Raw genomic sequence first — 27336 nt, forward strand, 5'->3', positions numbered from 1 at the left:
GTGTATGAAATCCCAAAGAGTTCTTCTCCCAAGTCCAGATGCATTTGTCTTCACCACGTTGGCTTTCGAAAGATCCACCGATCACGTCTCGCCTCTTTTTATGGCGTAGAACCAGAATGATGTAAATGTTTCATATTGCTTAAGACTGTTCTGTTTCCAAGCAAACTTACCCCATGGTGACTCCTTCCTCGAACTTTATTGCTGTTTTGTTGTGCCAGTAAGACAGGGAAATCGAAATAATATCGGTTTTCTTCCAAATAGTTTGAGACGCACAGTAACACTTCTTGCCAAGAGTAGAGAATCAATCTTTCATGGGACGAAGTATCCAAGTTTCACACAAGATTTTGCCCTTCTCCTGAGTTCATGACACATTTTTCACTAGGTAAAAATGCATGCAATTGATTGCAGAGCAGCTTTTGTACGAAATTGGAAACAACGATTCTACAAGTATTTGCAATGGTTCTGCCATGTGGGTCTGCAAATCTGACTCTTGTTCTAAAAAAAGATGCCATCTGAAACCCAACATTTAGGTTAAAATTTGCAAGATACTTTTACTGCTTTACAAATCATAATGTACAGGAATATCTGTATTTATAAAGTTGTTTTGCGTAGGCTATTCCATTCTCGGGCGCCATTCCTTGAATGCTGGAAATTCGACGTACATTATGAGATGTCCCTTAGACCCTACACGTTCATTCACCTGAATTCTACATAGAATTAGGAGCAACTAGATTTGTGAAAATGGCTCAATAGCTGTAGGATGTAGGCAAGCTGCAATTTTAATTTTTAGTTTCTCGATTTGTTTTAATTTTAAAAGTAAGGCTTCATCAGTTGGCAATTTTTATAAGTTAGATGGCGCTTGATTCACTAGCAGAAGAAATCCTCCGTTTGTTGTTGCACTTTGCCGATGTTCATTATAATATTCAGACGTCTAGTTACTAATAATTATTCTACCACAGGAGTTAATAACTCAAGGTGCGCCAGGTTCACTTTAAAATTTTTTTTTTTATTATTACCGCTGTTAGGAAAATTTTGTACGTTCGCTTCTGCTTGTCATAAGGTGGCCTGAAGATGAATGAATCTCAAAGCATGTTTTTTTCGAGAATTTATAAGATATCCGTCGTATTGCACTTAAATTATTGTTCCACCACATATAGAATTTCCTAAGTTATGGAGTACCAAGCTGTAATCATGGCTGCTGGAAGGGGGTCACGGATGACAGATTTAACCCATGATCGCCCCAAGTGTTTACTACCAATTTGCAATAGACCAATGATCTGGTTTTCTTTAAAAATGTTGGAAAAGGCAGGCTTTGAAGGTATTTGAGCCTTACAGGTCATATAATAAAGATTTTCTAACAAAAATGGTGTTTCTGTTTCAGATATTCTAGTTATTATCCATGAACAATTCAAAACTGAAATAGCAGACATTCCAAATAAGTATGGTTTGAAAATCAAATTAGACATCACATGCCTTCAGAAAAATGAAGATTATGGAACTGCTGATTCTCTTCGGCTAATTAAAGATAAAATCAAGGCAACAGATGAATTAATTTAATAAGTCATAAAAAACCATTTCTAACCTTATTTTTGATGAAAAGACTGATGTCTTAGTTGTTAGCTGTGACTTGGTATGTGACATACCATTGCACAAACTGTTTGATCTTCATAGAACGCACCAGTCAAGTGTCACAGCTCTTTTTAGCCAGACTTCTACAGAAATGATATTGGCCCCAGCACCTGGTCCAAAAACCAAAATCAAGCAGGGTAATATCCGTCTTTATCCCGTTAAGTTGTGCTGCCTCTATGTGTTATATACTACAGTACTTCGTTTCGTGTGGATTTCAACACCAAATAATGGTCGTCTGTACTAATATAATAATTTTTTTTCCTGAAATTTTAGAAAGAGATCTAGTAGGATTGGATCTTCAAACTCCTCGTCTTGTTTTTTTGGTATCTGAAGCAGACTTGACTTCGGAAAACGAAGAAGACCTCTCAATCCGCAAATCGGTTATGAAACATTTTCCACAAATAAGCGTTCAAGGTAATCTCCTTGACGCGCATTTGTACGTTATTAAGAAATGGGTTTGTGACTATATCGCCGAAAACCGGTATTTAAAATTTAAGATTTAATTAGGAATCGTTCTTAACTTTCGCGTTCTGATATAGATCTTTTACAATGCTTAAGGGTGAGGTATTGCCTCATATTGTGCGAAAGCAATTCACAAAGTCGCCAAAAAGAAATACTGATAAAGATCTTCCCAATGCAGACGTCTCAGTCGCTTCTTTCAGTACTGCCAATCGAGGTACTTCTAAATTTTGTTGGCTTTTCCCTTAGTGCTCAATCTGTTGAATCTTATTCTCTTCTCTTCGTTTTTGCTTTCCATGCTCAGATGTTTACAGCTTTCTTGTAGACGCTGAAGAAGAAGAAAGGATAAGAAGCTATTCTGCCTGGAATGATCATCGTGGTGATTTGCGTGGTCCATACCAAGATCATGCTATTCGTTGTTTTGCCTACGTTGCTAAGGAAGGCTTTTGTTTGCGAGCAAACACTTTGAACAATTATTGTGAGCTTAATCGACAGGTAATAGAATGCGATAGCTCAGTCCTATTACTTCGTATTAAGACAAATTTAACGCCGTAGGTCATTAAAAGTTGGAGTACAATGTTCCCCGAGGAAGAAATAACACCACCGGTATCCAAAGCACAGGTATTTAATAAACCAGACAAGAATTTTCTAGATTTCCTTTGTGATTTCGATGTTTCTTAAATTTTTAAAGGTCGGCGCTGATTGTCTTATTGGTGAAAACACCCAGTTGTCAGACAAATGCTCAATTAAGCATTCAATTATTGGTCAGAATTGCAAAATCGGAGATAAAGTTCGAATTACCAACTGCATTATTATGGATAACGTCACTATTATGAAAGAGTAAGCTCAATCGGTTTCTAATATCTACAAAGTTTGCAACATTTTTCTAAAATCTCATCTTTAGAACGACTCTTCAGGGAAGCATTCTGATGGATAACTCGATAGTGGAGAACAGTTGCGACATAAAAGACTCCATAGTTGGACATACTGTGCACAGCAACTGTAAGTTATCACTAGTTAAACATGAATCGCCAAAATAGTACTTCTCAATGATACTTATTTGCATTTGTTTTTTTGTTTTGTTTTCGCCGTTTCTTAGGTAAATCCACTAATGAAGTTTTAGTTGATGCCGATCGGCTTTTAGAAATATGATTTAACGACCGTAATGTTGGTGTTAAATTTACGTGAGCTATGGGCGATGGTTATTTCTATATGCCATTATGTGGTCGCTAAATTTATTTTGAGACAAATCCCTGGTTTTTTGTTGGTACCTCTTAATAAATATAGTAATTGACCATCCAATGTACATCCTTTTATATGCAATGTTTAATGTGGGCTTAGCCTTAACCAATGCACAAGACCAAACTTTATTTTTTTTATGTAGCCGTGCATTACAATAAGAACACACAAAGTGCATTGTCATAGAAAAATCAACTGCACAATTGTCTAAAGTCAGAGCTAAATGTCGAAGGAATAGATCAACTTAGACTGCAGAGTATTTTAGGTGCCACATATAGAACGAAAATTCCGAATATTAAGTGATGGCTTTTTGAAACGTTTTCTGCAATATCGCGCAAATGTCAAAAGGCCCAACCTTGTTTATTTTGTCGAATAATGAAAAGAAAAAATTTTATTCTTTGACTAATCAGGTTTTATCCTTAAGGATGTCTGTGAAATTTTGAACTATACTGCTTGCAGAGGCCCGACTGCCTGAGCCCAGAGGGCACGAAGTTATTAAATACGTTAAAAAGGCGCCGAGAGAAAAAAAATATAGTTGGCAATATTGCACCAACACAAACAGTTCTGGTGGTGATTCGGTGTCGCGAGTGTTTACGTTAAGGATTATTTAATTTTTATATTTCCAAGTTCCAATACAAATACAACAGTGGCTTATTATTAATGTCTCATTTGCTATTCAACGACGAAAAAAACTCCGTTTTGAAATCTTAATTCGTTCCAAAAATAACGTGTCCAGCATGCAGGAGCTGCGAGTGGAGCTCACTGCAGTTAGAGATTTGAAACCTTCCATGAAAAATCTAAATATGATTTTCATTGTTCTTGAAATCGGTAAGACATATATGCATAAATATCTTTTTTTTTGGATAATAATTTGTGCCATGAAATCTATTTTATGACTTACTTTGTTTCCAGGTCGACCAAATGTTACAAAAGATGGACATGAAGTGAGATCTTGTAAAGTTGCAGACAAAACTGGGTCCATAAATCTCTCTGTTTGGGATGAACCTGGTATTTTGCTGCAGCCAGGAGACATTCTTAGAATATCGAAAGCATATGTCTCAGTGTGGAAAAACTGTCTGACACTATATATGGGTATGTTTGTTTAAGTTTCTCTAAAACAACAAATAGCATATCAAAATATAGTAATGATAAAATATAAAATTACATTTTCTGTCACTGTATATATTTTTCGTGTGCATGCAGGAAAAGGTGGAGATATCCAGAAAATTGGAGAATTTTGCATGGTGTTTGCTGAATTACCCTTCATGAGTGAACCTAACCCTGACATTGCAACACAGTTGGTTGGAGGAACAAGTGGGCCTGGAAGTCAACCAATCAGTCCAGTAGTGAACGCAGCTCCTGGCGTAGGACCTCGACCACCGGGGAATGGAAGGCAACAAAATGTAAATGGCGGGACATGGCCGTCAACTGCCCCTGCTCCAGGGGCGATGGGTGGTAATGGTTCCATTCCGGCTCCATTTCCGAGAGGACCCGTACCGCCTGCCAAAGGTGGAGGTAAAAGGGATCCAAGGAAAAGATGATGTAAATTCAAGCTTACTCATAAATGTTGTAATAAAACTTGTTTTGGAGTAAGCAAATGTTCTTTATTCTCTTACCCCGCTATACAAAAACGAAAGTTATACATCACATCATTCAGATTTAGGATTTTTAACGAATCGCGAAAGAGTAAACAAAAACGGAATTTTTAAAACTCGCTGAATGAGATAAAGAGGACTTAAACCACTTGAAGAATACACCTTTGAGAGACAGATAATCTAGGATATATTATGAATGATTTAGTTCTTCAAATGATGACCCTGAACTTTCGTCACTATCTTCCATGACGCCGTTCATCTGTGACTTCTCAGTTTCCTCTTGTTCATCGTTACAGTGGTTAATCTGGTGAAGACTTAATTCTTGTGCCTCCTCTGAATCAGCAGTGTAATTTATGTTAAAAACAGAATAAAGAGAAATAACTGATATTTTACCTTGATTTTCTTCAGCACCTGAGTGTGTCAATTCTTCTTCTTGGGTCTCTTTAACATAAAATTCATCTTGTTTAGACAAAGGTGACATGAAGATAATTTTGTCATCCTCATAAATTTCTATCATTGGATGGGCACACAGTTTACTTTCCTAGGTAATTCAAAATAACAATATAATTTAAGCTTGATTATAACAAACAGGTATAGAAGAGCAATATTACCTTTATATATTCAGCTAGCTTAGGGTATACACGTGCTACCCCAATGAAAATTGAAATAGTGCTTTTGAAAGGAAAGGTTGTTAGTACAGCATGATCTACTGCTGGCAAAACTAATTCCTTGAATCCATATTCAAGACAAGTTGAAAGGTGAGTATTATCAGGTTCAGATTCTCCTTCGGACAGAATTATTCCAACACAGTATCTCAATTCTGAAGGATTGACCTATAAAAATTTTTGAGTAGGCATTAATTTATCAAAGAATGATACTAGGAGAAAATTATGTTATATTATTGTTATAAGGCTTTTAGTCTAATGATATGTTACAACTTGATTTCCATTATTTAAATCATTATACCTGTTGTGGGTCATCATAATATATGCCTATGGTTTTCAATTCCGGTATCAGGCTATGTGCTTCTGTAAACAGATGACCGGCATTCTTATATGGACCTCGGGCAAATTTATACGCAATACGCAGACTGGTAAATGAAGGGCGTTGAGCCCTGATTTCAATAGGAGCAAACAAGCCAGAATAAACCAAAAAATAACAAACTGAGGAGAAAAAAATAATCAAGAGAAAAATCAGGCAAAAAACGAGATCGTTTGCTTCAGTTTCCATTTCTTCACAATTAGTGCGTCATAGGAGATTTTGCAGAATTGATAGGATAGAATACGGATCCTTTGCTGGTGGTCGATCACAAAGGGGTTACTAACAACAGCTGATTTCTTGTTGCAATGAGAATGGCAAACACTCGTGATCAGATTTCAGTTGTGTTTACATATCCATTTCAAGAATTGCTCAACAGATGGCTTTGAAGATATTAAACAGAGAAATCCGTGGATCGTTCTTTTGTTTTAGAATCTTTTACTGTTTTAGCTTTCTAGCATTCTTGGGATCCACGTCTGTAACAATTAATACAGTATGTTTTACGTACATGGATGGCAACAAAACACATTCATCTCTGACTCTAGGCATCAAGTATATCACATGAGGTATACCTCATGCTCTCAGCGTCATTTTAGTTTTACGTAGAAAAGTAGTTAAAACAAAAATCTTTACTCGCATAATTTTCTGTTTTGTAGGTTGATTAATGAACTTCCTACTGGTTATGGCTGAGAGGTAATTATAAACACTCTCCTAAGACAATTTTTTGTTATCTTAGCATCGAACCGAGTAAAAAGTGAAAAGGTACTAGAATAGCTAAGTATTAACCCGTAGAACATTATTTTTTCCTTGGATATGTTATGAACCGATTACAAATTACGATATGGTTCTAGTATGCTTGTAGAGTCTTGTTTCAAGGTCGCTCAATCAACCATTAGCGTGAGAAGCAGCTGTAGAAATATTAACAGTAGACTTCTCAAATGTGGGTGATTCTTTCAAGCATGCGACTAGTGTTGCTGGCGCATTCGTGGTTAATGGGCGAATGTCGTGTACCTTTATCATTATTTCACCCACAGTTCGGACATCTGAATCTACCTTACACCATTTTAATTTTAAAACGATCGAATCACATTCATTAATCACATAAAAAGGTATACCACATCAGCATTTTTTATGCTATTTCTTACCCGTTTTGCTGAGACTAGTATCGTACATGCGAGATCTCGTCTCCAGATGGTGCTAGTGTGGTGCTACGCACTTTCGAAAAGACCAAGTTGTGTGGGCCTGACGGCTCTTAGTGCTCGGTGCAGTTTTTTTTCGTGACTCCTGTTTAGTTTGGTTAGGATTGGCTGGCAGTGAACAGTCAGCGGTCGTGAGCTCAAGTCGCAAGTGAACGATCCTGTTTGTTTCAAAGAAATGTGCAGCCAACAGTTGCCCTGACAAAAGGTAGTGGTTGTTAAGCTTTAATTTCCCGCCTCACGTTCAACAGTTTTGTTTCAACTGACTGCAAGTGAAACCATTAATATTCACAGAAACTATATCTGTATGCAATTGTTAAAAAAAAGAAAGAAAAAAATATGAATCCACCTGGTTATATGTGACACTTTTGGTATTCTTATTTCATCCTTGTTCATCTAATTTATAACTTTTCTATGTATTCTCCAGATCCTTTCGTATGCAACAATTGGCTCGCTGTGGACCACACACCTGGTAGTGCAGAAAAAAGGGAAGAATGGTGTAAAGGAGTGAAGTGTCTTGATTGCTACTGACACTGAAGTGACCATTTACAGAGACTGCAGACAATCTAACAGTTATTAGTGCAACCATTTTCCAAAATGCCTTTTTTTGGTAAACGTGATAAAGATAAGGAGTCCAGTAAGAAGAGCACTAATCTCTTGAAAAAAGATGATAAATCCTCACCATCCCTGGAAGATAGATATGAACTGAAAGATCTCCTTGGAACGTAAGTTTACCACATTTGCTTTATTATTGGCAGTCCTGATTTCCTTAACATGTGATGACCCTTTTCCTGCTACCCACTAAAATATCTTTCAACCGAGACAGTGGCTCCTCATAGTCTGGTGCACATGTATTTCACTATGCATCCTGGGAAGCCAAAGACTTTTCTTTGAGTGGCATGCGTGAGACGTTGGGCCATTTTCAGGTTGTAGTGGTTTTCAATGGCGAAACTGGTTCCCTCAATTGAGGTCAGAATGTCTTTCTTTTAGTATAAGAACATAGGTGTGTGTCTGTGTGTTCATGAGGAGAAGGAGAAGGGATGACAGCAGGGTGGAAGGTTTCTCGTTTGACTCGGTGCAGTCGGAACATTTCGGCTGGCCTGAATTACATTCCACTTTCCATTTCAGCCCATCATTGTGTGTAGCTTCCTTTTAAAATCCCCCCGGCCACACACGCACGCACTCTCTCTTTCTCTTACCCCGTCATTGAACCTCTCTGGAGACCCGATTTGCGACCGCAAGGACCTGAATATATATTGGGGAATGAAGACGGATCGTCAGACATGCACAACTTGTGTGGGGTAGCCGGGAAAGTCATTGCCTATTTCTTATCCATGTGTGAGAGAGAAAGAAAACCGCATCAAAAAATTTCATGTGGTTTAATTTCTCGGCCTGAATCGTGGTGTTCCCAAAAGAGAAATATAAAACAACAAAGTGAAAGGACACATATGTTTTATTTAAAAGAAAGACGCAGGTAGCGAGTTGGAAAGCAACATCTAGTCGATGACTTGAGTATTAAGCAGCTTACGTTTGAAGGTCAAGTGGTCTGTCTATTGGATAATTCATACCACAGGACATTCTTTGAATATCCAGCTGGCAAACTCGTATTTACTGACTGCCATGTTTAACAGAAATGCTGTATCATTGTTCGATGACAAGTTCACGTTGTTGTGTCTTTCAAAATGATTATTTTAATAACATTGATTTGCACGGTTCTTTCTTTTTCTTTGTAGGGGCGCTTTCTCTCAAGTGCGACTGGCGGAATCGAAAACGGAAGCGGGCAAACTGTTTGCTGTCAAAATCATCGACAAGACGGCGCTAAAAGGCAAAGAAGACTCGCTAGAGAACGAGATCAAAGTTCTACGAAGGTAAGTCTCTCCCGCCGACGTGCTCTCTATCCTTCAAAGATACCCTATCTAGCACCTTCAGTCTCTTTTTCTTTCTAATCTAAGCTCGTATAATATTCCTGCCTTTGAACCTGGCCTTATTTGAATTCACTGACGAGGTACAACGCTGCCAGCTAGCAAAGCCCCAACCCTAGCCCGAGTTTGCGTTCGAATCTCATTAGAAAGCTCGTACAACCCTAATGACGGTCCGATTGTAAATTATCAGCGGGGAGTGTGTATAGTCGAGCTTTACTTCAAGCCATTTATAGTTGTATCGATTCAGCAAGAGAAATAGGAAAAAAACAAAACAAAGGCGGCTAGTAAAAACGAGTGAAATCGTTCCGAATGCACCTAGAAAAACAGCTTCGGGGAAAGACTAGTTCCCAATTGCTACCATTCTAGTTACATTCAATCATTATGAAATAAACAAGAAGTCAGGTTGGAGCGTTTTGCCTAGTTGGGAGTATTTTTTTTTTTTTTTTATGTTTGTCGAAATGGTGTAGAGCTTTCTCTTTCTTTCGTCGATTATGCCGACGGGCAGGATCACGTTGTACGATCGCGTTACGACATTCGATCTATCGACAGGTGACAACGCAATTAAAACCCTCTATCGCGTGTTTGTTTTGCTCAATTAACGACATTTTCACGCTCTTTTTTTTTTTGTTTTGACGTTCTCTCTCACAAATCATTGATTTCGTTATTTTTTTTTGTATGTTTTTTCTTTATCAGATCTCGATTTTTTTTTCTCAGACACATAGTCCGTTTTTTTTTGTACGGGGAGTATAACTCGTGGCATTCCATACGTATCAACTATTCATCACTACAATCTCCTTTTTTTCATCATGTCTTTGAGTATTCAGCGCGCGTCTTTTCGGGACCAATTGAATAGTCCATCGGAACAAATTCATCATTGTTGTGCTGTCATATTGCGCCATTCATTCCGCAGCAGGACGCTCGCTTTGTTGAACATTTTCACGAGACAAAATTCTCTTTTAAATAATATTTTGCTGTTGTCCTGTTTGTTTTTTTTAAAGGCGGAAAGATTGTGATAAAATCCTGCGTCGATTTAATAGCACAACGGATAGGGAAGCGATTCGGGGACGCGACAAAGTAGACAACAAGCGTGGAAGCAAAATAATGATCTTCCCTTCTTTTTTTAAATATATATTTTGCGAGCTCATTACAAAGGAAAATAGGATGACAAACAAATCTTTTGGAGCGAAGTGAGTTTCGCCTAACGAAGCTATCTGTAATGAGGGGACCCTTTTTGCGTTACATTTCTCGCTGTTTGCCGTCTAATGAAGACGTCAAAGGCAGGACTGTACCGCACTTACTTTTATGCCTTTCTATTCGGGGATCCTTTTTTTTTTGTCTTTTCGTTGTCATTTGTTTTGTCATTGAGCCTTTTCTTTTATTGATTTAAACAGAAAAGATACAAGGAAAAAAAGAAGGGAACGAACATGAGATTGAAGTTCGTACATTGGTTCTTCTACCATGGCGTAGAGCGATCGATGATGGATCAGTTGTAGGTTTCCTTTTTTTTGGGGGGGGGGGGGGGGACTCTTCCCTACAAAGGCAGATAGGAATGCTACAGATTGTGTGCGCAAAGAAACAGCAGGGCTTCTTCTCATTCCATGTAGATGATGCGGATGACGAAAGCGGGCATGTCTAACAACGTAGAATTGGTAGAAAAGCCGACGAGCGGGAATCCTGCTGACTAGAATCCTCTTCAAGTCTGACGTTCTTTCAAGTATCACTGACCGTTCTTCACTCAGGCAAAACGCAATTTTCAGTCCCTTTTGCCGGAAGATTCCTCTTTGCGTTAGGACGGAACAGGATGTCGCTTACATTGAAGCCATTATCTGTTGGAGAATTCTCCCAGTTAAAAAAAAGAACCTTCCTTTTAGAACTTGACTGATTAGCCTATAAACTAGTGTAGGACATCCGCACATCTCCGACACGAGGTCTACATCTTTGTCGGTTTCAAAGAACCCCCCCCAAAGCCGGTGGAATGAAACAGACGAATGGCTGTGTTCGTCTATTGAACTGATTCGACGGAATCGTCCAACTGGAATGTCACATATTTAACCATTGAAGTCGGGGCAAGAGGATTCGATCGGCCGAGAGCCGAGTGGAACATGTTGGCACCGTTAATGCATTGGTTGGCCGGAATCGTTCCGTATTCGACGTCAGCGCGCTGATTATCGAACGCATGGGCGGAGGCTACTGACATTCAGCCGAATTTCGTTTTCAGAAAAAAAAAAAAAAAAGAGTTCGGTGGAAACGTATCGATCCTATTGATGGGCTTCCCCTTGTAGTCAGGATTTTGTTTCTTTTCCTGTTCAGAAGGTTGTTCCTTATAGTTTTACACGAGAGCTTGTTAAAAAAGCTCTGAACTTGGTGTCGTTCAGTATTTGCGACAGGAAAGATCAGTGACACATTTGGACATATCGCTGATAAGAACAAAGAGAGACTTTGCATTTGTTCAAATTATTGACAGAATGAAGAGCTAAATTTTTTTAACGTTTTCATTTGATTAGCGAACACGTTGGGCTAATGAAGGGAAGCGATCTGGGAAAGCGTGTCGTTCAACTGAATGAACGAGCTCATTCAGATCAATACTAAATGGGGGGGGGGGGTTGTAAACAAATTGAGGCCGTTCTTTAATGCCTTTGACCTTTGACGACAAAAAAAAGCTTTGCAAGAAATTACGTGTTTTTTTTTTCTTTCGAAACTCTAAAATGAAGTCTTGAAATAATCCTTAAGTCGCCTTCAAATAGATGATTTTTTCCCCCTACTGTTAATACAGGCGCATTTATTCGCTAGTAGGGGAGAGCTCGATCGAGCGGCCGTGCTCAATCGCATTAGCGTCGACATCCAATCTCGTCGCAAACGGCACGGGCCGTTCTATACATCTCTTTCTTGTCCCTACACATGTCGACGAAGGAGTTGATGCATTGAATTGTTGGGCTCGGCCTCGTTTTTTTTTTTTAATCCGCTCTCTGAGCTGATGCTCGTTTGAAAAGAAAAGAAAAATAATTCGAAATAGAGGGAAGGTGGTGTACTTCAACTTTTATGGCAATGATTATCGGAGAGACAGGCGGGTCTTCGTAACTGAGTTTATCGATCCTACCCTGCTACTCGGTTTATTTCGCATGTGGGCTATGGTTACGGCTACTGGTTACTGTGGGGTTTCTCTCAACACATAAAGGTCCCCTCACTATAGTCATGTCCAGTGGCTATGAAACTTGTTTCTCCGACATGGGATACAATGGCCCCATTAAAGAGAGGATGCCTACGTCGTGGACGCACACAGTCCACGTTAATGGGAATAACATTTAACAAATGTGTAGGATGGAACATATTGGGGCCCGTCTGCGGTATCTTAGCGATGTGTGCGCGTTGTGCACGAATATTGTCGCCAATTTTGGCTATCGTTGTTAACGTCGTCTGAGAAACACGAGATCCTTCCGGGTTTCGCCGTCATCCAATTTTTTCTTTTCGTTTTTTTTCTTTGATAACTTGACCGGATCCTTGCTGCTACTGCTTACGCATTCAGCCTCCTGTGCCTTTGCTTCATTTTAAAATGTCCTCGCTTCGGTTCTAAGAGTACAAAAGAAATGTTAAAAAAATATGCCAGTTTTATTGACCCGGAGTTGAAAAAAAAAAAAAAAAAAAACAGCCGTAGGATGCCACCAAATTGTTTTGCTGGAGGACATTAAAACGCATGAAAAAGAAAACGACGTGCATGAACGTAAAGCGGCAAAGAGGATAGGTCCCCCCCTCCCTCAGATTTGAAAGAACTGACGGCCGCGTGTGTGAGAGATGCATACAATATGCTGGCCAAAAACCATCAGCCATTGTTGTTGTTTCTTCTTTGCGACTGGCGTCAGCGCTGCCTTTTTTTTAAAAACCTCTTCTAAAATAAAAGGTTATGTTGGGATTTTCCTTTTTTTTTTTTTTTTTAAGGTACTTCGTTTTATTTTTAAATATTTTTTTCCCCCCATCTCCTTCGGGCTTTTAAGCTAGACCGTCGTACTTCCGCGTAAGATGTATATATAATACCTTTAGTGTGCTGCAGCTGTGCGTTCGTGATCACTTTGTCATCCGAAGGGAAATCAAAAAAAAAAAAAAAAAGAAAAAAAAAGGCCAGGGGATGGAAATCATAACTTTTCGTATGCTTTAATAATAGACTAAACGAATGTCTTTTTTATTCATCGTAATGGTAGAAAGCGATACGAGCTTGTAGTAGTAGCTTAGATGGAGATGGAGAGAATGAAAGAAATGCTGAAACAGATTTGCGCTCCATCTCCTGTCCAACTGTTTTGGCACCTAAGTTGTCTGTGTAATTTCTCCCGTTCTTGTTTGTTGGTTTTCCGACAGGCTCAAGCACCCCAACATCGTCCAGCTGCTGGAGACGTACGAAGACAAGAGCAAAGTCTACCTGGTCATGGAACTGTAAGTAGTTTTTTTCTTTTTTCTCTTTGATTTCGTTTTGTTTCTTATGTTCCTTCCCTTAATAGCTTATCGGTTCCAAATAAGGTAGTATTGAAAAAAAAAAAAAAAGATCGATGCACGTGGCATATTCTTTCTTGTGTACCCGAATTAGGAAAATGGCATTTAATGCTGATTCGTTTGTCGGGCGATTCTTTGCATACCACGATAGATAAACAAAAACAAAGAATTACTATTTTAAATCAAGCTGGTTTGAATTGGACCCCACCGGGGGGGGGGGGAGGCATTTTCTATTTTTGAAATGTGTCGTAATCATTCCGTCTTTACTTTCTCCTTGCCAAGAGCGCAATAATCATTCAACATCCGCGAGGTATAGGTTGTTCTTTCCGATTTCAAAGTTGGGTTTGCGGAGGAGGCCAACTTCGAACTACGGTGTGATTATCACATAAGGCACTCAGCTCCACTCTAAAATAAATAAATAAGTATCGTAACTAGCGAAGTAAGCTGGAAAAAAAAAAGGAGAGAGGCAATGATGGAACTCATCCGCTCAAGAGAAATGGAGTGTCGTCGCACTGGCCGCACCCAACCTCACGAACTGATTATAAACGCTGCGTGCACGCCGACCAATAGACGAGCTAATTACGCCTACTATTATGATACGTTTTCTTCTTCAAAAAAAAAAAAAAGAAACGAATCTCAATTGCATAAAAAAAAAAAAGCACCAAAAAGAAAATGGCTCAATCGATCTTTTTTTGCACGGCTGCTTTGGCCAGGCCCGCCCTCTTTCGCAAACACAGTTTCCACCTACACAACAGTGTGCACGCTACATAATGCTGTTATTAGAGCAATTTCAGCCATGACCTTGTGTGAGGACAAAAAGGCATTGTTATTCGTTGATTTTGTTGTCGTCGCCGTTCAATAATAATAATACATCCCACTCCCCCCGTACACACACAAAAAAAAACATTCAGCCTTTCTCTGTAGACAGGACGTGTTAAAAAAAAAAAAAATAGGGGATGATGGTGAGGCATTTGCATTTATATTACCTTTCCTACTCTGCCTTTGCATGGGTAAACACAGACAAGTCAACTAGCATTGATCGAATGTATCGTTTGGCTCTGGCATTCCCATCACTCCTTTTGTTGTTGTTTTCATTCTTTTTTTTTTCTTGTAACATTCAATTCGTATGCTGGCAAATTCACAGAGTTCTCGCCTTATTTTTTTTTAAAAGCCAAATTGAAAAGGAAAAAAAACCGTAGTTGGAGGTAGTCAAAAGATAACAATGCTTTCATCGTTATTGCTTAGAAACATAGTAAAGTCTTTGTGATTTCGCTGGAATTCACGAAATGAACAATGAGAACTTCCCTTTCTTAACCGTGTGTGTCATTTTTTGGGTTTGAGTGCACGCATCGATAATCGATATCGCCTCCCGTGTGCATTCGTCACAACGTGCGCGTTTGATTCTAAGTTTATAAAATATTTTTTTACGGGCCAGCTGTAATGCGTTCGGAATAAGTGGTACATTATGAATGTAGGTCGCTTAGGGCCATATTTTTTATATTTGGCTGCTGTTGTTTTCGGGAATACCCGCACCGTACGGGTGGCACAAGTGTGACACGAAAATCGATGGCTTTCCTGTTAGTCATCAATCAATCAGTGACCTGATTAACTTTTTTTTTGTTTTTGTTCTTCCCCAATCGTTATTAATGCAGAGTGACAGGTGGTGAGCTGTTCGATCGCATCGTCGAGAAAGGATCGTACACTGAAAAGGATGCAGCTGATCTGATGCGACAAGTCTTGGAGGCCGTCGACTACATGCACGAGCAAGGAGTCGTTCATCGTGATCTAAAGGTAAAAAAAACGTGATCAATTTATTGCACGACCTGCCGGTATCGCCATTCTTATCGAAGATTAATGGCGGTCGATGGACGATTGAATGATAAAAAAAAAAAAAATAAAAATAAAATAAAAGAGAAATGTATTTTGGGGGAGTAGGGGATGGAACGTCTTGCGTGAACTCTCTTCCCATTGTGTTGTAACGTTTTCGGGACGGTTAAACGTGATTATTAAAAGCGAAGTTATATTTAGAAAGTGGGGAGGGGGGGAGAGAGAAGGGCGTCTAAAGAACGATGAAGGTGATAGTATATGTGTAATCCGATGGGTGCGTGACTGGGTGTCTCGGCCCGGTTCAGTTAGCACGCCGGCTCAGGCTCATATATATATCGATACAAATTGATTGCTGATATCTCTGATACCAGTCCCTTTTTTTTTTGCTACACACATCAGGTCCGAATCGTTTCTTTTCTTTTGACTCCGGATGGTGTATTGCAGTTGTTGACACACCTAGGCATTGGATGTCATTAGATCTAGTTGGATAGACGATATTGCAACGATGTGTGTACAACAATCATTGATTATGTAGCCATGGATATGGGGGGGGGGGGACACGCAATCGATTAGAACATCTTCTTTTCTTTTGAAATTCAGTAGATGTTTTTATTCGATTTTTTGTTGTTGTTGTTGTGTTCATTATTTATTCGTTTTGTTTTTCACATCCCATTAGCCGGAGAATTTGCTCTATTATTGTCCAGACGAAGACAGCAAGATAATGATCAGCGATTTCGGCCTGTCCAAAATGGAGGATTCCGGTATCATGGCGACTGCGTGCGGCACTCCCGGTTATGTCGGTAAGTTTTCGCTTCCTCCATAGTAGATCCTAAATTTATTTATTTTTTGTTTTGTTTTTCCTCACTTGTTGCTTTATATTTTGCGCTGAACAGCTCCCGAGGTGTTGGCGCAAAAGCCGTACGGCAAAGCCGTTGACGTCTGGAGCATCGGGGTCATCTCGTACATCCTCCTATGCGGCTATCCGCCCTTTTACGACGAGAGCGACGCCAATCTCTTCGCACAAATCCTGAAAGGTAAGCAAGATCTATATTGATCAAGAGTCCTATTGGCCGCTATCCCGCCTCCCCCTTCCCGTTAATAACCTAATATCGGACCGCTGCCACAAAGCCTTATCTTCTTTCCCCAAAATCCGGGCCTGGCTGTTCTCGTTTGATTTGAAAACCATCGCAGTGCTACCCGCATCGAATTATTTGAGCCATTGTAACTGCGCTTCGTAACGAAAGTGGTTTGACGTCACGGAGCGAGACGACGTCCTCGACGTCGCGTGCACCTACATTAAAAAACACGATGTCGTGCGGGATAGAGGCGGAACGTGTGCAGTGAAACGTCAATCTGCTCTCGGAACTTTGAACGAAAATAAGCATTTCATTGGTGTTGAGATTTGTATTTGGTTGTGAATCAGCTTAAAAGGAGAACGTATTTACGCTGGATTTTTCACGCTCGACAGTCGGGATCGATAAACTCATTTCGCGAGTGTTCAAAAAAAAATTTAATGGCGTGGATGTGACGCCCTTTTTGTTCGATAATTGTAGATTGTTGGGTATTTATTGGTTAAAAATCGATAGTTGTTTAATTGAGTTTTTCAATTTTCCTTATGTTTTTTGTTTTGTTTGTGTAGGTGAATTTGAATTCGACTCTCCGTACTGGGACGACATCAGCGATTCTGCCAAGGATTTCATCCGCCGGCTGATGTGTGTCGATGTCAACAAGCGTTATACCTGCCGCGAAGCCCTCCAACATCCATGGTAATTGTTACGTCACAAGTCGTAAGAAAAAAAAAAAAAGAATAAGCTTCCAATTTCCGGTCTGACAAATTTAATCGAATCAATTGTTACATGTAGCGGAAGCTGGTCCTTCCTTTTTGTTGTAGTCGTTGTTGTATCCGTCTTTGGTTTACTTGACTACTAACTGCTATTTTCCGTTTGCCTGTTACGTCAGGATATCTGGCAATGCCGCCAGCACCAAGAACATCCACAGTTCCGTGTCGGAACAATTGAAAAAGAATTTCGCCAAGTCTCGATGGAGGGTATGTCTCACTTTTTTATTTTGATTCGGATTTTCTTTTTTTTTCTTTTTTTTTATTATCCCCTTACTTTCTTTTTTTTTTGATAATATTAACTGTCGTTCACATTTTTTTCTTTACCTTAATCTATTTTTCGATTAATCTTTTCATATTACTATTTCATCTTGCCGGCAGTCTATTATAACCGCCCTTTTTTTTTTTCAATCCGCATTTGAATATTCTGATTGCAACTAAACCTCTCGAGCCTCGGTCCTCAATTCGAATCCCAATGCCGTCGTACTTTTTCTTTCTTTCGGAAATTGCTGCTCTTTATTCTCTTTCTTACTCTCGGTCTTATATTCACACGATTTTTTTTTTTATTCACTTTTTTTTTTCAATTGGCGGTGGAATTTTTTTTTCCTCCCCGCCGCTCAGGAATTAAATCTCTTAGCCGTCGGCATGCTCATATTTATTACTCAACGTTCCTTTATTTTCCGCTCGTCTTTTTCATTTGTAGACTTTTCTTCTCTCTCCTTCTCCTCCATGTTTCCGTGATTGCGTCAACGTCGTCCGTCACGGCCAAAAATGTCAACCGGATGACAGTTTGAACCGTCGCCGCATTTTCTTTTTTCTTTTTTTTTTCCGCCAAAATGAAATAGGAGATGCAACGCTTTTAAAGAGCATATCGAATGAACATGTTTTTATTTACACCGGGTCGACCTTCTAGCGCGCACGCACATTTTGGGGGCTTCACCTGATGAATGTCGACATCGATCGTGACGGCCGTCGGTAATTTTTTTTGTTGGGGGGGGGGGGGGGGGGGATCAAAAAGAAAAGGTTACGTGCACATAGAATCCCTTTTTCGGTTGTGCACGCTTTGCCAAGAAATCAATTGGATTGGCAGAGAGACTCGGTGACTCGAATGTTTACTCGCCCGACAAAATGATATCCGATGCGCGTTTCACCTTTCAATTTCTGTCGTCGAGCTGCTTACCACTCCCGATGTCGGGATCGCTTTCTTTTCTTTCTTTTTTTTTCCAGCAAGATACCCGGATGGCAACCTAAAATAGTGATAGGAAACTGGACATTGCCCAGCTCTTTTCGTCTTCTCACTTTGTCTTAGCGTTTCGCCATAAATGGGGGGGGGGGGGGTACTGATCGTTGTAGAAAAAATCTATTGGATCTCGAATGACGTCGCACACAATTGTGTACACCGATCCAATTAGTAAGGATTGACACACACACACACACAAAAGTCAACTTTTATTTTCTTGTAGTGTGTAAGAAGAAGACACTAACGAAAAGAAATTGTTCACTCGAAAATATCGCAAGTGTATTATAAGTTGATATGCAAAAAAAACAAAAAATGTTGGAAGAAGAAGAACAAGGGTGTTTGAATAATTGCTTGGTCCATCTCTCTCTCTCTCTCTATCTATCTATCTATCTATATGGTGCGCGTCGACTCCACCCTTTTGTGTTGTGCGTATGTGGGGGTTGGATGTTTTCTAGCAACTGATGCACGCAATCGCCATGGTGCACAAGATGCAACGGTTGGCGTTGTCTTCGTCATCCATGATTCCGGCGCCATTCACGAAGAAGAGAAGGAAGAAGGGCCTGGCGTCGAGTCGACAGTCAACCATAGAGACCAACTCGACGTTATTGATATCGACCCTTCGTCGTCTACCGCAGCTTCTTCTGCGGCCGCTCCGGCTCCTTTTCCCGTACGGGGTTCATCGATCGCCGGCGGATCCACTGCCGATCCCATGGATCTCTAGTCCGTTCCGGCCGTTTCTCAAAACAAAACAGACACAGACACACGCAAAAAAAACTGCTGGTTATTTCCACCTCTTCTTTTTTTTTTTTTTATTTGTCCTTTCTTTTCTTTCTCATCGCTATTCTCTTTCTTATTCATTTCTTCTTCTTTTTTTTTTTGATCGACCTTAGTTCCATTCGCTCGAATGGCCGTTTCCATTCCCGTTTTTTTTTTTTCCTTTTCTCTTTCGTTGACTTTCTTCATCTTTCTCTTTGTCCATGTCTTCGTACAAATCGACGCTGGCACTTGGAGAAAACGGACGCCGAAATGTGTGCGTGTTTGTTAGCGTCTGCACTTTGAAAACGTTGCCTCTCTCCCTCTTTTTCCTTATCTTTCTCGCTGTTTCTTTTCCTTTCTTTCTGGATAGAGCCAACACACAGAAGTATTTGATTAGAAGATAGAGGAACGCAAGCCCCCCGCATGTTCGATGTTAGCCAATCATTTCGCAAACGATCGCCACCACCCGAGCTCAATCAAACACTGGCATATGTATTTATTATGTTGTTGTTTGTTTTTCAATGATCGCATTGAGTGGGGGACACGTGCACTGGAAACCCGCCTGCCTGCTGTGATTGGCCATTTGAGTAGATTTTCACGCCTATTTTCAAATTTGTTCAATGTTAGTTCGTTTAAATGAGTCTGTTGGTGTTAACGTTAAACACGATGCGTGAAAAAATGTAATAGAGACCATAGCGGGATAGAAGTACGTTGCGCTAGCCAGTCGATAAAAGATATACGTAAGACTTCGCCGGTTGTTCCAAAACGCGCACGCGCTCCTTTGAAACCGTTTCACCCGCGCGTCCAATAAAGCCACGGTCATTTTTTATTTATTTATTTATTTATTTTTACCAATATGTATGATAATATATTTACTACTTCCCCCCCCCCCCCCCCCCCCCCCCCCCCCCTCCCCCCCCCCCCCCCCCCCCCCCCCCCCCCCCCCCCCCCCCCCCCCTATTTATTTGTTACGGTTAGGAAATGTTTGCGATGAGCTCTTTGTGCATTTTGTATTTTTTTTCCCCCGCTTTTATTCTCTTATGCGTTGCGTGACGCAGCGAACGTAACGCAAAAATACGGGTGTTTGACATTCAATCGCCTTTGCGTAATGTGAGCGGCGCTTTTCTTTTTATTGATTCGACTTCAAAGTGCCACCACTGGGTGTTATACGCGTTTATTGTCGCATGTATTTGTTTTGACTAAACAAGTTTGCACGACAATCATGCGCTTGAATGACGTAACTGTTTTTTTTTATTTATTTTTCATCGGTGTGTTTATCCGCGTGCATGCTAGAACAAAGAGAACCTTCGCCGCCTTCTTCACATAATATTGACGTGTTTCTTTTGTACTGATGGTATTCCTTTTTGTTTTTGTTGTTGGTTGGGAAACGCTACGCAGCAAGCGTACAATGCGACGGCCGTCATTCGCCAGATGAGGCATTTGGTATTGGCCAGCAGCAGCCGGTCGACGTTGAGCAGCGGCGAGGACAACAATTCTTCCAGCGATCGCGAGCTGGATGATCAACCGCCCCGTCCCAAGCCCGTCTCTACGGCAGCAGCCAACGGACGTCCAGCTCTCTAGCTAGATCACAAGCCCTCCTCCCCCCCCCCCAAAAAAAAAAAAAGATCAAACCAGATAACCAATTTAAGAATCTATTTCGAATTTTTTTTTTTTTTTTCTCCAACCCCTCCTTTAATGATTTTTCCCAGTACTTTGGTAATCCAATTACAAAGAAAAAGAAGAAGAAGAAGAAGAAAAAAAAAAAAAAACGAAAACGAAACACACAAAAAATAGTAATAATAAAAAATTTCAAAATAAAATTGGGGAAAAAAAATGGTATGATATTTGGGTTATTTGGGTTTGTCTGTTTTTTTTTGGTTTTCTGAATTTTTTTTTTTTTGGCTTTCTTAATTATACAGAAAGCCATTTGATTAGGGTTTTGTGGTTTTCCCCAGGTTTTTGTTTTTTTTCCCCCTATTTCAATTCGTTTCCCTATTGTCTTCACTTTTTGATCCTTTTGGTATCGACGTGTTCCAAGTATTGACTCGGTCAATTTTTTCTCCCCAAACTTTCTACATATTTGAACATTTTTGCTCTCTTTTTTCTCGCTCTCTATTGTTCGCTCTCTATCTCGTTATTTTATTTTTTTTTTGGAATGACTTCTTTACATTGATTCCAGTTCATTTTTGGAAAGGGGGGGGGGATAGATTGTGTTAACGGGTATATACATATATTATAAAAAAAAATATGCATAGACTGTAAAATGAGTTTGGGATGCCCCCCCCCCCCCCCTCGCTTCGGGAGCCGAGTGAATGACAAGTGGTAAAGTGTCAAGAAAATGTGCGATAATCGTTAATCAACTAGCCACACATTGTCAAGTGCATTGTGAAGGGAAAGGAAAACAACACAGCGATTTAAAAAAGAATATCCATTTTATTTCATAAGGTAAATTTTGTTCGTTTCTCCACTACATAAATGAACGTCGAAGACGACGGGACATTTGAAAAATAAACTTTAAAGAAGACGTTTTAAGATAGAATTACATTTGTGCGTTGACGAGACAGGTGAAGATCACAATTCTTATCTTTGTTTTGAGTCTTTTTTCATGTCTTTCTTCTTGAAATGCAAACCTTGTCTTTAAAAAACCAAACAGAAATGGCATTTTTTTTTTAATTCCCAACGTTCTTGAATTTTTTGATCAAAACAATCAAAATTTAATCAAAGGAAAAAAAAAACCTTGGAATTGATGACCAACGTCGTCTATTTCGCCTTCTCGTCGCCTACCCACGCAATTATAATCAGGCCGAGAATAATCGCCCATTGGTATGCGCTTTGCGAACCCGGAAAAACATCCAAATCATCATCCCCACCTTCCAAAACACAGATTGGATTCTGTCCTTGATTGATCTCTATGCGCTAAACATAATAATCAATCCAAATGCATAGAAAATCTGGGGAAAACCGGGTCGTCCAATCTTATGTGAGAATGCATTTCCCGATCGTCCACTTCATCATTCCTCCTGTTACGCAAGAGCGTGTAAAACGATCGTCACGTGACTTGGAACTTGTTTTTCTAAAGCTCATTTGTTTTTCCTTCCGCTTTGCAAATGGACATGGCTGTTTGGCTGCCCACATGCTGTAAGAGCGTTCGTAATGGGTTGCGGTCCTTTCTATTCTTTCATAAGAAAAAAAAAACTTCAAAGTCTTCAGCACTATATAGCTGTATCGTATCAAATATTCTATTCTATTCGGGAGGTTATGGGCATCGTTCCATCATTGGTATTTTCTTTTTCCATTATCTATCGTCCCTTATTTCTTTTTGAATAAAGCATTAGTTGTTACATTCAGCCGAAAACGACCTATGTGAGGTTGTTGCCTTTCTGATTGTGTGAGGCGATTGCTTTTTTTCATTTTTATTTTGTTCACTACACCGTGTATAACCCTGTGTGTGTGTGTGTGTGTGTTTGTCTTCTCTTGTTTTGTTTATGGGCTTGTTCCCGTTCGATGACTCTATTTTGTTCTTGTTCCATAAAGTATATTACAACACACCAAGAATAGCAGATGAAAAAAAGAACGAATGACTATATCGATTATCGCCCGTTGTTTGACCTTCCTTCAGCGCTCTCCCAGTTGCATAATGCATACATGTTTCTTTTTTAAATTGATCGCATCATAATAAAGACTTAACAACTATAACGTCTTACGAGCAAACGCGGCAGTCTTATGCTAAACTGTGGGTCTTTAATTTTCGCATTTCGCAATCGACATTCATCGCATTGCCATCATCGCTCTGTTGCTCATTGATCTAACCCTCCCCCAAAGAAACAATCGACATGACTCGTTCAGTTTTAATTGCCATCATGCCGTAATAAGTTCGGCCAGTTTGTCATAAAACAAGACGGGGCGAACACATTTCAAAAGCGGGATTCTGTGCAATACGCGATGTGTTGCGGGACAGGCAGAATAGTTAAAGAGATACATTGACGTCAGAGAGCTAGCGTGTGAGTTCCAATATACGATCTTTGCCGTCAACAAAAAAATAAAATAGAAAATACATCCAGAACCACACACACATACATACGATCGACTATAGCAACAATGATGTCTTTGGCCTATTTATGTTGTGTATCCAAAGACCTCTCAGTTTTTTGTATTCGGCAGAGTGCTGCTTTTACGTAAAGGGAAGCTCAATAACGGACTCTATAAATGGCCTGTATCAAAAAAAAAGAAAAAAAAACGTGGCAGGCAGTACGTGAAGATAAGAGAAAGGCCTGACAACTCGCGATAGGCTTTCACGCACGGGGCACGTTCCGCCAACTTGCATAATCCATGTAGTGGTCAACATCGTGCGTACGTACGAATTTTTAAGCAATCCACAAATGCCAATAGAAAAGGCTTTTGCCTTACACGCGTGTATTTATAGATGACGGCAAGTGACGTCTGGAACGTGACTATCTGGAAAAATGAACGGAGCAGGGATTTCTTCTTTCACATTTGGCTGTTTTCTTAATAGGTTTACTTTTGGTTTTATTTATTTCCATGGTTTTTTTTTTTTTAATATTTATCAGTTTCAAACACTGTTGAATCCTTTGAAAGTGCATTTCTTTTGAAAGAAGTTGAGTGGATTGTTGAATCGATATCAGACAGCGTATAGATCAAGATTGAAATGCCAACCAGTGACCGTAAACAGCCGGTGGTCACTGTCTACTAAGAACCAAGCTCGACGCCAACGTTAAGAGCACCTCGAAATGTATGCAAGAAGTTACAACAACTGGGGATTTAACTTTGAGGAGGCGAGCGTAAGCCACGAAGTGAAATGATTGGATTCATTTCATCATCCCAGGCACTTGAAACTTTGCTTTTCAGCATCCGTCTCTGTTCATTATGAAAACTGTGCCTGGTCAAGCCGGACGATGAGTTGCGCCATTCCTGCACGAAAATTAACATACTCGATCAGGACACGCGTCTAACTTTCCTGCCCTGACATCAATCGTCTTCCGTTGGTAAAACAAGTTTTAAACGAGAAAAAAAAAAGAAAAAGTTGAAGACACATGCCATCGAAAAACGAAACCATCGTTTAAACTTTTTTTCTGAAACGTCCCGCCGTGAAACAAGAAGCCAAGGAAACGGGCGATTTTCAAAATAAAAAAGTTACGACACGCTGTTAATGTTGGCAAGCCACTCTTTCGATATTAGACTTTTTTTTATATCTTTCCGTTTTGTTTATATAGCCACGGGGAAATCTCAGTAAAACTTGATGGTGTGTATATATACAACTTGACGTAAGAGCTCGCATGAAAAACGGGGCAGACCGTTGGCCAACAAGTCACGACTCCCTCCTCCCTCCCCAAAAAAAAAATAAAGAAAAAATTGAAATACTTGTTTTGTTTCACGATGTAATACCCCCTCTTTTTTTTTCTTCTCCTACACTTGATGGATCCTCTGTGCGTGTTGTGCATGCCCGTGATATGGAAAGCTAACTTTTGCGCGCTCGCGTTGGCCGGTCGATCGGTTTGGTCACACCAGATGCGGGGAATATACTTTACACACTGGCTGTTTGTGTGTGTGCGGGGGCAGGAGCTAAAAAAGAGTTCGGGGCAGACCTTTGGGGAAATACAAAATGCGTGCGTGACTCCGCGGTCAGCCGAATAGGTCACCGTTTCTTTCCCCCCTTCTTATCGCCGAACGTGTTTGTTTGTTTCCAGGTGGCCTGAATTTCAACGGGAAAGAAATAAAAAAACAAAGATATTCTTTCTCGCGTGATGACAACTTCCTCGTTAGACTTGGCTGCGTAAATATTCAAATGGACTTCACCGTTAGTCTTTCATACAACGATAACAGGTTAGACGGCTCTAAACAAAAAGGGGCCTCGTTGATAGACGATGGCTTTCAAAAAAAAAGAGAAGAATAAAAAGAACGGTGTGTAAGTACACGTAGGGCCTCCTGATATGGATAATAAGCACAGCAGAGCGTACGTGTTGCAGAGACGTCCATTCACGCAGAGTGTTGTGCGTATACCAGTTAGAGTGGTGAAATGTTTTTCTCTTGAGACCAGAGAAAATGAGAAAAAGGCGGATCGTTTTTGCTAGAAGCAGCCAAGCTTGATGGAAAGCGTGTGTGTTTTACACCAGGTGTGTTTGTGGCACAACGGAGAGGGTGGAGGGGGGGGATGCTATTGTAAAAAGAAATGTGATACATTTTTCGTGGAACTCGCCACACGTAATACACACGGGTTTTCGATTCGGGCTCCTCGTATATGGCCAATAATCGACCCAACTTTGATTGATTGGTTCGTGCTGACTATGTTTCCCTTTTTGCTCGATCATTTCTGGAAAATGATTGTGAAATGTATTAGACGAGATGGTTTACTGCGGATCGCTTTCCTTTAGCTCCAGATGCATAAACAAAATTCTATATGTGAAAACCCAGCTAAGAGCAAAATCAAAAATAGGTTGCTGTAGTATAAGGTATTGGCAATGATCACGATATCGAGCTAATAAAACAATTTCCGCTTGGAAAAAAAATATATATATGCATGTGTCTGGAACGAATCCAAAAAAACATCGTTCGATGTAAAAAAAAAAAAAAAAAAACCAGCTGCTGACACAACTAGTTCCCTCTGCGTTCAGACATTTATTTAGGATCTATATATATATTTTTTTAAAGTCTATATATTTTCAATTTTTGTCTCGGAAATAAATTCAAACGTCAGTCGTGATTTATGTAGTGCAAATAACCTTTTCCGCGCACACTTCCCAAGTGTTTCATCTCTGCCTACACCAACGGCTGTATATATGCAGGCTACAGTGCCAATGTCAATGTTGATTCGACGTTGCGAATTGTGACTCCAATCCATCGGCAAGAGCTTAGCTACAAAAGAGGCTCTTTAGATCTTTCCTTCTTTTTGTAAGTTCATTTCTTATTACTAACCTCTTTTTACTTGCACTCCCCTCTTTCATCTTTCGTTTCACGTCGCTGCGTCATTCGTTTCCTCCCATTGAATGCTTGTTCTGGTTTTACGTCGAGGATCGATCGGTGGCGTCCAGGGGACGAGCGGTTGGCGACAGCAAAGTCCCGCTCACGAAGCAAACCGGAACTCAAGGGACGACACGTCGTCGTCGTCCGGGGTTTTCTTTCTTTTTCAGTCTTCAAATTGGTACAGTACATTCCCATGGTGACATCCCTTTCATTGAAATGATTTGTTGTTTTGTTTTTTTTTTTTGTTTTTTTTTTGCTATTACTTCACTCTTTTTAACAATTCTTTTGCTCGCTGACGTGTTATCTTTGATCTTTCGCGATTACATTCGTTTTCTGGACGGTCGTTACGTCCTTTATTTCTATATGCGTTATCATCTTTTTATGCCTTGTAGCCTTCTTCGTTGTTAATCAATATGTTGCTTCCGATCGATTCTGCGCTGGAAGACGTCCCGCAGAGAGATAAAACGGCGAGGATAATACAATCATGGGCAAGGAAAAAGTTTTGTTTCTTTATTGGAAGAGAATGACAATCAACTTCTATTTCCTTTTGTATATAGCATTCGTTTGTGTGTAATTGTGGTTGCGCGTTAACTTGCAGCGAGCACGGCGAGATAACGAGATAGAGCCAAAGAAAATCCTGAGAGAGGAAAGCGGGTAGATGGATGAAGAAATGAAATGATGGATAAGTAAATATAAAGCAACGGATGCGGGCTGCGTATCAGATTGACGTGCCACGACGTATAGGACTTGTGAAATAATTAGGAAAAGCAGCAACTTTTGAAAGTTTCCAAATTGAATTTCTTTCTTCGGCTGGCAGCAGTTCAATTTGCGGTCGCATTATTGAAACAGAATTAACTCATTTTCTAGACTAGATGGTCTGCACTTTAAATCGCCATCGTTTAATTTGTATTCGGTGCCCTTTGGCTTTGATTTGTTTTGTTTTTTATTGACTGGAGATCGATGATCCAATGCTACAGCGCTAGACGCGAGTAATACAAGTCTGTCTTAATAATAAGTGTAAGCTCATCATCAGCGAAGCTACAAATCGATTGAATCAAAATGAAGGCCATAAAGCCATCGTACATGATCCAACTACAAAAGAGACGATCAAAGAACTCGAGCTTCCGTCCTATCCGTTCTA

At 40.0% G+C, this 27336-nt stretch overlaps 4 protein-coding genes across 6 annotated transcripts; 3 read left to right on the forward strand and 1 right to left on the reverse strand.

The window, feature by feature from the left end:
* The first annotated feature begins 871 nt into the window (after nucleotides 1-871).
* On the forward strand, nucleotides 872-3388 carry LOC130695302 (translation initiation factor eIF-2B subunit gamma-like). The gene is made up of 11 exons (XM_057518424.2): nucleotides 872-975; nucleotides 1158-1318; nucleotides 1382-1536; nucleotides 1601-1766; nucleotides 1903-2110; nucleotides 2169-2305; nucleotides 2393-2583; nucleotides 2644-2709; nucleotides 2780-2928; nucleotides 2993-3090; nucleotides 3188-3388. The coding sequence occupies exons 2-11, from the start codon at nucleotides 1171-1173 to the stop codon at nucleotides 3238-3240; spliced, it is 1371 nt and encodes a 456-aa protein (XP_057374407.1). The 5' UTR covers nucleotides 872-975; nucleotides 1158-1170; the 3' UTR covers nucleotides 3241-3388.
* A 506-nt stretch (nucleotides 3389-3894) lies between these two features.
* On the forward strand, nucleotides 3895-4925 carry LOC130695320 (SOSS complex subunit B2-like). Its single transcript, XM_057518446.2, has 3 exons — nucleotides 3895-4155; nucleotides 4240-4419; nucleotides 4531-4925. Exons 1-3 carry the CDS (start codon nucleotides 4065-4067, stop codon nucleotides 4866-4868), a joined length of 609 nt encoding a protein of 202 aa, XP_057374429.1. The 5' UTR covers nucleotides 3895-4064; the 3' UTR covers nucleotides 4869-4925.
* LOC130695313 (testis-expressed protein 264 homolog) lies at nucleotides 4907-6278 on the reverse strand. Of its 2 annotated transcripts, XM_057518438.2 has the most exons (4): nucleotides 5889-6274; nucleotides 5534-5755; nucleotides 5316-5463; nucleotides 4907-5255 (listed from the first exon to the last, which is right to left on the reverse strand). In XM_057518438.2, exons 1-4 carry the CDS (start codon nucleotides 6150-6152, stop codon nucleotides 5113-5115), a joined length of 777 nt encoding a protein of 258 aa, XP_057374421.1. In that variant the 5' UTR covers nucleotides 6153-6274; the 3' UTR covers nucleotides 4907-5112. The 2 variants fall into 2 exon arrangements, with proteins under 2 accessions (XP_057374421.1, XP_057374420.1); XM_057518437.2 differs by having other exon boundaries at nucleotides 4907-5463; nucleotides 5889-6278.
* Nucleotides 6279-7201: 923 nt separating this feature from the next.
* Nucleotides 7202-21744, forward strand: LOC130695308 (calcium/calmodulin-dependent protein kinase type 1-like). 2 transcript variants are annotated; one of them, XM_057518430.2, is made up of 10 exons: nucleotides 7202-7364; nucleotides 7584-7881; nucleotides 8890-9024; nucleotides 13426-13500; nucleotides 15210-15348; nucleotides 16061-16184; nucleotides 16278-16418; nucleotides 17024-17150; nucleotides 17344-17431; nucleotides 20616-21744. In XM_057518430.2, exons 2-10 carry the CDS (start codon nucleotides 7754-7756, stop codon nucleotides 20796-20798), a joined length of 1140 nt encoding a protein of 379 aa, XP_057374413.1. In that variant the 5' UTR covers nucleotides 7202-7364; nucleotides 7584-7753; the 3' UTR covers nucleotides 20799-21744. The 2 variants fall into 2 exon arrangements, with proteins under 2 accessions (XP_057374413.1, XP_059350836.1); XM_059494853.1 differs by lacking the exon at nucleotides 20616-21744 and adding an exon at nucleotides 18917-19366.
* Nucleotides 21745-27336: the final 5592 nt, after the last annotated feature.

This window comes from Daphnia carinata, chromosome 4 (genome assembly GCF_022539665.2).
Source record: "Daphnia carinata strain CSIRO-1 chromosome 4, CSIRO_AGI_Dcar_HiC_V3, whole genome shotgun sequence".
Taxonomy (NCBI): Eukaryota; Metazoa; Arthropoda; class Branchiopoda; order Diplostraca; family Daphniidae; genus Daphnia; species Daphnia carinata.

What these genes read in the sequence shown, in the direction of transcription:
- LOC130695302 (XM_057518424.2), top strand. Translation starts at nt 1,171, where the DNA reads ATGGAGTACCAAGCTGTAATCATGGCTGCTGGAAGGGGGTCACGGATG. An exon ending in GGAAAAGGCAGGCTTTGAAG is followed by an intron (nt 1,319 to 1,381) that starts GTATTTGAGCCT and finishes TTTCTGTTTCAG; the next exon opens with ATATTCTAGTTATTATCCAT. An exon ending in AACGTCACTATTATGAAAGA is followed by an intron (nt 2,929 to 2,992) that starts GTAAGCTCAATC and finishes TCTCATCTTTAG; the next exon opens with AACGACTCTTCAGGGAAGCA.
- LOC130695320 (XM_057518446.2), top strand. Translation starts at nt 4,065, where the DNA reads ATGCAGGAGCTGCGAGTGGAGCTCACTGCAGTTAGAGATTTGAAACCT. An exon ending in TTTCATTGTTCTTGAAATCG is followed by an intron (nt 4,156 to 4,239) that starts GTAAGACATATA and finishes CTTTGTTTCCAG; the next exon opens with GTCGACCAAATGTTACAAAA. An exon ending in CTGTCTGACACTATATATGG is followed by an intron (nt 4,420 to 4,530) that starts GTATGTTTGTTT and finishes GTGTGCATGCAG; the next exon opens with GAAAAGGTGGAGATATCCAG.
- LOC130695313 (XM_057518437.2), bottom strand. Translation starts at nt 6,152, where the DNA reads ATGGAAACTGAAGCAAACGATCTCGTTTTTTGCCTGATTTTTCTCTTG. An exon ending in ATTATGATGACCCACAACAG is followed by an intron (nt 5,756 to 5,888) that starts GTATAATGATTT and finishes AAATTTTTATAG; the next exon opens with GTCAATCCTTCAGAATTGAG. An exon ending in AGCTAGCTGAATATATAAAG is followed by an intron (nt 5,464 to 5,533) that starts GTAATATTGCTC and finishes TGAATTACCTAG; the next exon opens with GAAAGTAAACTGTGTGCCCA.
- LOC130695308 (XM_059494853.1), top strand. Translation starts at nt 7,754, where the DNA reads ATGCCTTTTTTTGGTAAACGTGATAAAGATAAGGAGTCCAGTAAGAAG. An exon ending in GAGATCAAAGTTCTACGAAG is followed by an intron (nt 9,025 to 13,425) that starts GTAAGTCTCTCC and finishes GTTTTCCGACAG; the next exon opens with GCTCAAGCACCCCAACATCG. An exon ending in GTCTACCTGGTCATGGAACT is followed by an intron (nt 13,501 to 15,209) that starts GTAAGTAGTTTT and finishes TTATTAATGCAG; the next exon opens with AGTGACAGGTGGTGAGCTGT.